At 42.5% G+C, this 9,692-nt stretch overlaps 1 protein-coding gene across 1 annotated transcript; it reads right to left on the bottom strand.

The window, feature by feature from the left end:
* Window positions 1–317: 317 nt before the first annotated feature.
* LOC306930340 (uncharacterized protein) lies at window positions 318–8,938 on the bottom strand. Its single transcript, XM_079511265.1, has 2 exons — window positions 8,483–8,938; window positions 318–1,643 (listed from the first exon to the last, which is right to left on the bottom strand). Exons 1-2 carry the CDS (start codon window positions 8,658–8,660, stop codon window positions 481–483), a joined length of 1,341 nt encoding a protein of 446 aa, XP_079367391.1. The 5' UTR covers window positions 8,661–8,938; the 3' UTR covers window positions 318–480.
* Between the last annotated feature and the right edge of the window lie 754 nt (window positions 8,939–9,692).

Genomic DNA, 9,692 nt, shown 5'->3' with positions numbered 1-9,692 from the left:
TTCGCTCTGAAAGAATATATATATATATATATATTCAGAGATTTGCGCCACATTTTAACGACTTTTCAAAAATAGCAGACCTACAAGCTCTATGAGCTTGTAGATCTGCTATTTTTCAATAGCTAAAGTATAACATAATGCTTTAAAACACCAAAAGGGGTTCCCGCCCAAAATGGGTTAATGATAGGACACTTGAACTGGAAGTCAGGATCAAACTGGATCCCCCAGTATATCCTATACCTCCTGCTATTTGGTTGGTGCCATGATACCTTTTATCTTCATACAGATTTCACTATCTTCAGTGACTTGTGACGATCCCAAAAAATATGCAGCTTTTAATCACATGACATATTATTACACATAGCTTTTTTGCAATAACAGTCTTACAAGTACATGTACATATGCATTCACACGCTTCCCAAATGTTTCGTTTCTTTTTTGCAGAATGATCCCAAGCAAATGTCAGAAGAACGAGATTTTTTATTTGTGAGTTCTGAGGTGCATTTTGACCTGGGAGGACTGACTGAAGCCCTTCCCACACACCGGACAAGGGTACGGTTTCTCCCCGGTGTGGACCCTGACGTGGACCTTCAGGTTGCAGTTCTGGTTGAAGCGCTTGCCGCAGAACTCGCAGCAGAAAGGCCTCTCCCCCGTGTGGAGTCTCTGGTGCTCCTTCAACTTCCCCAGTGAGCTGAAGGTCTTGCCACAGATGTTGCAGAGGGACGAGCCCAGTTTGTCGTTGCTGTTGTTGAGCGATTGCATGTGATACGTGAGGTATTGCTGCGAGGTCAAGGAGGACTCCATGCAGTCTGCAGACTCCAGGCCGCTGTTGTCGTTGTTGTTGTGGCCGCCGTCGTGATCCGGTATCGAGTTTTCCTCGGGCGGTTTCTCGTTCCAGTCCCGCCGATGCGGCGACGGCAGCAGCACGCGCTGCTCCGCGACGCACTCGCTTTGAGTTCTAGAGCACTGTGCGCTACCAACCGGAGCCCCCAGAGGTTCGGGTTCATAAGCACCGATCGACTCGCCGTACTCCTCCTCCTCGTGATGAGCTTCGGTTTTGAACTGATCCGCTGTGACGCGGATGTCGCACTCTTCCGCGTCGACGACGACGACGACAGGCGGAGTCGGGACCGGCTGTCGGCGAGGCGGCGTGCTGCCACCGTTGTTATCGCTCGTCCCGTAGACACAAGTACCGAGGTCACCGTCGCCCGGCGTCTGGATAGCAGCTGGCTCTGGAGGCTTCTCCTCATTTTGACATGCTCTGAGAGTGCGTTCCTCGGTTTGACACGCTCTGGGATTCCGTTCCTCAGTTTGACATGCTCTGAGAGTGCGTTCCTCGGTTTGACACGCTCTGGGATTCCGTTCCTCGGTTTGACATGCTCCGAGAGTGCGTTCCTCCGTTTGACATGCTCTGGGATTCCGTTCCTCGGTTTGACATGCTCTGAGAGTGCGTTCCTCCGTTTGACATGCTCTGAGAGTGCGTTCCTCCGTTTGACATGCTCTGAGAGTGCGTTCCTCCTTGACCTGTGGGGGTTCCGGGTGCTCGCGGACAGCAGCGGGACTCGTCTTGCCTAGCTCACATTGTTGCTTCTCGTGGGGCGGCGGAGGCGGAACAACACGAACCCACACAGTCTGTTGTTGTGCTGCAATAGGAGAACAAGAATGAGCTCACACGTCGTTGGATAATAATAATAATAATAATAGCTCAGATTTATATAGAGCTTTTCTAGTACCCAAAGCGCTTAGAAACAAAAATAAAAACAAGAAGGCAAGTAAAATGTCAGTGCTAGGTTAAAAACATGAAAGGCTAAGCAAGGGATGGGGGGGACATCTTAAAGATGGAGTGCCGTGATTTTTTTCCACCCTAAATCATCAGGTCTTATTGTTAAATAAGGAGGTATAATTTTTTCAAAAAAAGTGTACAGTATTTGTTAAAATGTTGTTTATATGTGGGCACGCCCACCAGTTCATTAAGTATGCCTGGTTTGCCTGGTGGGTGGTGATCCACCTGAACTGAAGCCGCACCCACAGCTGTAGTTGTATGATAAAGGGGGAGGGGTTAGGGGAGGATAATGTGATGTCACTATATTACTGTTTATTTCATTGGCCCGTTTGACTGTCAAGGGTTCAGCCTCCAGGAAGAAACCCTAAATACAAAGTTAATACACCATTGCACATAAAAACGACTCCAGGGTGTCTAATGAAGTACCGTCACCTCATAGACACATGAAAAACTGGAAAAATACAAAAAATGTGGCACTCCATCTTTAACCAGACCTCAGCTGGGGAAGGCTATCTTGAAGAGGTGGGTTTTGAGTGAGGTTTTGAAGGAGAGGAGGGAGGGGGCAACTCTGACTCTAGATGGCACTACAAAGTAGAGCGTCGCAGTTTCATGACGACGAGCATTTCGGAAGAGAATTTCCCATTCATTTTTCCCATAGACGTTTCAAAAAGTATTTATTTAAAGGGGCATTCCACTCATTTTCAACATTTTACTATGTCATTAATATACCTTAGAGCTGTTGTGTGGAAATAATAAAAGGTCCCCCCATTCTGTGTTTCCTAGAACTGGAGGTCTGAAAAAAATCATTAACATGGTGAAACACATCTTGATGATGTTTCACCATGTTCAGTTCTAGGAAACACAGAATGGGGGGACCTTTTTATTATTTCCACACAACAGCTCTAAGGTATATTAATGACATAGTAAAATGTTGAAAATGAGTGGAATGCCCCTTTAAAGACCTTTAAAAGCGTCGGACAAAGTCAACTCGGCTGGTGACAAATCATGACAATAAACAAAAAAACAACAACAACAAAAAAGTGTTGTACCCTGCCCTTTTTTTCTTCGTTCTAATTATTTGATCGGCCCCAAAACATTGTGTTTATCGTCATGATTTGTCACCATCCGAGTTGGCTTAGTCCGAGGCTTACAGGTCTTTAAATAAATACTTTATGAAACGGAATTCTCTTCCGGGCCGCTCGTGGGGGGCGGGACTGTGACGGTCTACAGCACAAGTACTGTACCATGCACAGATTATTACAGTGGTGGACAAGGTTCCGACAGTTTTTACTTACGTAAAAGTATCAATAATGCAATATAGAAATAAATGCACTTAAAAGTACTCAAAAGCAGAAGTACTCATTGTGCAGAATGTCCCATTTCAAGAATTCAAATCTTCAGTTAATTTGAGTCAATATAATTAGTATTGTTGATCATCTGTGTGCGTGTGATCACTGTGATGTAACAGAGGTTGTTGGAAATGTTGGCACTGTCTGAGAGTCAACCCATTCTGGACGGGAACCCCTTTTGGTGTTTTAAGCATTATGTCATACTTTACTTTAGCTATTGCCGCGCCACAAGCTTGTAGATCTGCTATTTTTGAAAAATCGTGAAAATGTGGCACAAATCTTTGAATATATATTCTTTCAGAGCGAATGTTTTTAACTCAAATCTTTGCTTCTGGGGGGGGGGGGGGGGGGGGGGGGGGTCCGTTGAGAACATTTCCATCTAAAACTGGAAAAAACTTCCAACTGGTATTCAGATGTGACTTGATGCCTGCAGGCAAATCATTTCACATAGAGCTGCAGAAACCCATACAAGTTTTAAACATTGACCCATGATGAAAGGTAATTGCACAAATATTTGGGAGCAACATTGTTTTAACGTGAGCAAAGACATTTTGATAAGAGATATAGATTGTTGTGTTACTATTATTATTATTGTATTTTATTTTATTATAACTTGTGCTGGCAACATTTAAAGGAGCTTTAAGTAAGTGATTTTGTTACAATACACGTATCATGGCTAAATATTGCTCAATAGAGCGTTGCAGCCGCGCCCCCTACCAGGGCCCAGGAAATGATTCCCCGTTCATTTTCCTCAGACTTTTCAAAAAGTATTTATTTAAAAGACCTTTTAAAACAAAGCCAACTCGAGTTGTGACAAATCATGACAACAAACACAATTTTTTTGGGCCGAACAAAGAATTAGAAAGAAGAAAAAAACGGCAGGTTACAACACTTTTTTTCTTGTATATGTATAGTTTATATGTATAGTGTCATTATATAGATATGTTCTAGTTACATTCTTAGCTTACGCATGTTTCTTGATAAATGCATTTTACATATGTGATGTATTCCCATGTTTTTGTTCTTGCTTAATGTAAATCGCTCTGGATTAAGAGCGTCTGCTAAATGCCTAAATTGTAAATTGTAAACAGACAAACTCATCAAATGGCAGGTGTGGGGGGGGGGGGGGACTAGAGCTTGGGCTAGGGCAGAGCCATCTAATAGAAGAGTTACGATATTGAGGGGGCAGAAACAGAGCGCTCGAGCGCTTGTTCATGCAGCCTGATGAATAGTACAGGAAATCTATGGAAAATACAGGATCAACAAATTGCAAAAAGAAAACGAACTCAGCTGATTTTGCATCTTCAATATATCCTGAATAACAGAAAAAACGTTGCCTGGAATTGTCTGAGGGGAAAGTGTTGAAAATGGCCTGTACAGTGTGGCCACCATTGACATCCTATTATAAGGCAATAAGGGCTAAATTTGGCCATAGCAACTTGCCCAAATGTGCTGACAGCATTCAGCATCATGAAAACCCCCTAGTTTGATATGTCACATGCTACTTAAAGCATAAGGAAATTTAGAAAATATTGCCTTATAATAGGATGTCAATGGTGGCCATACTGTACAGGCCATTTAACACTTTCCCCTCAGACAATTCCAGGAAACTTTTTTTCTGTTATTCAGGATATATTGAAGATGCAAAATCAGTTGAGTTTGTTTTTTTTTGCAATTAGTTAGAGGTCAAATTACATTATTACTGGACTAAACTGAGACAAGCTGGAGTTGGAAATACATTGTTTTCAACGAGGGTGGCGCAATTTAAGCGCTATTTTAAGCATGTGTGCAACATGACAACTGTTTTAAACGTAGTATTGTAAAGTATTGTACAGTTAACAACTAATGTGTCTTTAATGTTTATGTTGTACTGTTACTACAAAACAATCTAAAATAAAAGGGATTTAAGATCATTAAAGCTGGGCTGTTGCCCGAGTACAATTCATTCCTGCCTACTTCCGGTCCAGGACTTGTCCCAGTTGGGTGTCCCCATTCTCAATAGAAGTCTATGTAGGAGAGCCGCCATTGGACTGAAGCCTCATGAAGTGAACGCAGTTTGCTTAACTCTGTCTATATCTAAGGCCAAAAAAACCTCTTAAAAACAATATGATAGACAATTATAAAGTGGATTGATATAATAAAAGAATAACCAAAATACTCCTTCCTCCTTCCTTTGCATTGTTTATTATTAAAGGACCAAGCAGTTCTGAAAGAACTTGGTCCTTTTTTGAAATTGCTATTTCTTTTCTTCCGCCAAAATAGCAGTTCTGGCTGAACCATGCAGTCGGTTTTCGCGAAATTTGGAGATATGGTAGAGGGCCATGCCAAACGGTGAGGATGCGAAGCCCACAACCATTGGCCAAAGGGTGGCGCTATATTGAAAATGCAAACTTTGACCAGGCATAGCTCATGAACCGTTTGACCGTCGGCAATGAAACCTCGACACACATATGCGTCTCCTCATGCCGAACAAGTTCCGTACTTTTGACCTCTGACCTCTAGATCACCCGCCATTTTGAATTATATGAAAATCAATTAAAATGCATCTCCTCCCAGGGTATTTGATCAAAATGCATGAAAACTTCTACACGTGAACTTTGGACCTATACGGACATGGGAAAGACTAGTATGTTTTTGTAAGTGAAAAAATGAAGGTTTTATGAGCCAATGAAAATTGCCGTTTTGTGAAATTCTGTCTTTACTTTGTTCTGTTGTAGTGCCTGTGGCTTTGCTGACCTCACCTGGTCTAAAGTGCCTCACCTGTCAATCACCTGAGCCACACCCTTAGTCAGCTGTTCTTGATTAGTTGCAGGCTATATAAGAGGACTTGTGGCCAGCAGCTCATTGTCTCCCAAACACCCAAACTGAACAGTTGTGTTCCCTTTTTGTTGCCGTTATTAGTTAAGTTTCAGATGGGATGGTCGTAAGTACTGTATTCTTGTCCATCAGTCCCTGTTTTGCAATGCAGGATTTTAAATAAATGTGTAATATCTTTGTAAACTTTTGATCTGACTTTGTCCTTTTATGTTAGCCCTTGGTTGAGCCAAGTTTAAAGGGCCGTAACAATGCTAGAAACTGATTTGTTTAGTGAGAAACATGTATAAAGAACTTGATCCTGATCAAATCAGGTTCTTTAATCATGAATTGATAGATTATTTGATGTTGTACAACAGTGATTTTGAAACAAAGACTGATTTGGACACCTGGCCTTTCAGTTCAGGTTTTTTGTGTCCTGAAAGGATTCCCTTGCATGGATGGTTCTGGTACCGGATGGTACCCAGACCTGGCAAGCCGACCCGGAACCCCCCCCCCCCCCCCCCCCCCCTTCACCCACAAATGTGGTAATCTGGTTCTCCAAATTGGAGAAAGAGACTGCTTTCCCTGAACTGAATAGGAACTGAACAGGGACTTTTCAATTCAACAACTTAAAGTGGGCCCCATTTGTTTGTTTTTCATGAATGTTCAAAGCTGTTTATTTTCTGTGAAGTTTAATAATAATTTTTCAGTTAACCTTTAATCCCTGTTTCCGACTCATTTCATTGGTTTTCACTCACTCATTGAGCTCCTCGTCTGAATCTGGTACATTTTCTGGTTTATATGCAGTCAATTAATTTATCTTTACCCACCTTTATCATTAGTTCTCTTTGTGCAACTTGCTACAAAAACACTGATTTTGCTTGTTAGCTCGGTAGGTAGAGCTCTTGCCTTTGCAACACAAGGTCATGGGTTCAAATCTGGGCACCGCCAACTCTGTGTATGAGTCTTCAAGAACCCGTACCTGCCCCCCACTATAAAAAACCGACCCTGTCACAATTCCATGGTCTTTTTCTCAAGTTTAGTCTTCCATGTTTCTTGTGTATATTATTCTTATTGCCTTCCTGCTTGGTCCGGCCTTATCGCTGCTTGCAGCGATCCTTTTCTAGTTATTATATTTTTTGTCCTTTTATTTTTTTGTATGTTTTGTTTTAGTTTTCGTCTTGTTTTTGTTTTGTCTTGTTTTGTTTTTGTTGTATTTTCATCCTTTTATAGCTATTTTGAATATTAAAAGGCTGAGGCTTCTGCCAAACACTCCCTTTTGGTCAACAAATTTGTGTTGACCAAAAGGGAGTGTTTGGCAGAATACATTGTATAAGGCAGGGTTCCCCAATAGGCGGCCCGCGGGCCGCGCCCCCTTGTGGCCCATGGAAGAATTTCCAGATATAAATGGCATTAAAAAGGGCCTATGCATGTCCAACTGGGCACCCCCTCAAGGACCACTGGTGGTCCCCGGACCACTGGTTGAGAACAATTTTGAATTAATTAATGAAAAAACAGACTCGGCCCCCAGGCTGGTTCCCTAGTCAAAATATGGCCCTTGAGGAAAATTAATTGGGGAACCCTGGTATAAGGTGTGTTTATTTTAAATGACCAATAAACTTGAAGGCTCTGGGCTAGGGTTGCCATGGAAATCAATTGGCTCATCATGGCACTGGCAGGCTATGCTGGCAGAGCCTGGAAATTCGACAGGTGTGGGCGGTCTTAGTCAAAGTATAGTAAAGATATTTAAACAAAAAACATATCACTTAGCAACAAATGTAATGTAGTAGTCATTCGATTCATTTGATTTGAAAATAGGCCTCCACAGACTAGACTGCCTTTGGGTAAAATATAATAAAAGGTGCTGTCTATGGTGCTGAAAGACCAAACCAAACACTGACTTGCTTGCTTCAAAGGTGGTGCGTGTGTGCGTGCGCGTGTGTGAGCGTGCGTGTGTGTGTGTGTGTGGACGGACGGACGGACGGTGGCATTAAGCCCTAGGGACCTAATGTCACTATAAAACTCAAATAGTGAAAAATCAACACTAATTTGACATTTTAATTACAGCCTCCAGGCGGGAAAAAAAGGAAAGAAGAAGCAAACGAAAAGAAGAAACTGGTTTCGTAATATTATAGATTGGCAGAATTCACTGTGTTGTTTGCAGTTTATGATGATTTGTGCTAAAAGGTTGACTTTGAGACCCGTTGGTTTCACCATGCCTCTATGGAATCCTTTGGGTGATCAATTTCTAATCAATGGAGCAAAAAAAACCAACCCTGAAGTCAAGATATCTTTACCAATATTTGGAGTTTCATGATGATGGCAAGCAAGGTATAACTGCAATGCAAACCTACCTCTTCCAAAGTGCAAACGTGTGCTTTAAATGGAAGGTTGGAAGGTTACCGTTCGTTGCACATTTGCAATCCACAATATAGCTTTTTAGCTTCAGAAACTATAGTTTGATCCAACAACTTGCCATGCGTTACTCATCCTGATGACTATAGTGGAAGATTAAGGATCGTCATGATATTGGGTTTGTTTATCATGTTGTTACCTTGTCCTCTCTCGTTGCTCGCAGCGAGTTGCCTCCTCAGATACTGATTCTCACTTTTCGTCCGGTTGATCTCGTCCTGGAACTCGGAGATGGTCTCCCGGATCACTTGGAGAATGTCTTCAGCGGTTGTCATCAGCCGCTCCGTCAGATACGTGTTCAGGTATTGTAACTTAGTCATCGTCTAGTTCGCAGAACTAGTGATAATACTGATAATAATGTGGTGCGATAGTATCTGTGGTCGCCTCTGTTTACTTTTACCGACACATCCGCGGATCAACGGCGCACGCATGCCTTGTGGTGGCGACGGTCACGTGACGATAAGGCGCGCCACCTCCTCTGATGATGGTTACTGTAGTCCTCTTGCGCGCCAGTGTCGCGCGCGAAAACAGCCGATCTACAAGCTCACAGAGCCGTCGCACGGCGTTGCGTTGTGAGCTTGTGGATCGGCTATTTTTTTTTACGCCGCCAACGAAATCAGGCTCACGTAAAACAGCACACAAAAAAAGATGGCGTCCTCGTCATAGATATATATCTATGGTCCTCGTCGGCTGGCTGTGACGTCATGTCGTTACCGTAATGTACCCTGGCAGTGGCTGGCGTGTCTCCCTCCTCCCTGCCAGGATCATTGATTGATTGATTGAAAATGTTATTACGTTTGCAGAATGGGTACAGTTCAAGGAAACAGGTCAGGTCAATACAAATTCTGATAAGAGGATAAACCAGAAAAACAAATGTAATAATAATCATCATACAGGTCATCGTACAGGTCAAATATCATAGGCACCTGCAGACCCACAGCCACAAGGGAACCTATTTCTCAGGGCAATGAAACCGGTCACCGATTGTTTTTCTCATGATCGGCCGATACCGACAGGTCCGATACTGATCTTGTGAAATGTTGCAAATTTTAATATTTCCAAAATGTCTAAACCAACGTCAAAACTGTTCCTGTGTGGGGAGGAAGTTTAGGCCGGTCACAAAAATGCAAAATTATGTTATACTATAGCCTATATCTGATTGACATTTTTACCACTTAAATGGTGTAAAGTTATCAGTTTCTCCAGATAGGGTAAATTTACCGATTACCGATCAGAGTGACTATCGGCCGATATGGCCGATCACCGATCACTACGTTTTCCCATCCATCCATCCCCAGTCAAAAGAAAAAACACAACACCTGTGCAAACCAAAAATACTCAATTACTACTTT

Source organism: Electrona antarctica (assembly GCF_951216825.1).
Source record: "Electrona antarctica genome assembly, chromosome: 9".
Lineage (NCBI taxonomy): Eukaryota > Metazoa > Chordata > Actinopteri > Myctophiformes > Myctophidae > Electrona > Electrona antarctica.
This window is presented reverse-complemented; position numbering and strand designations above follow the sequence as displayed.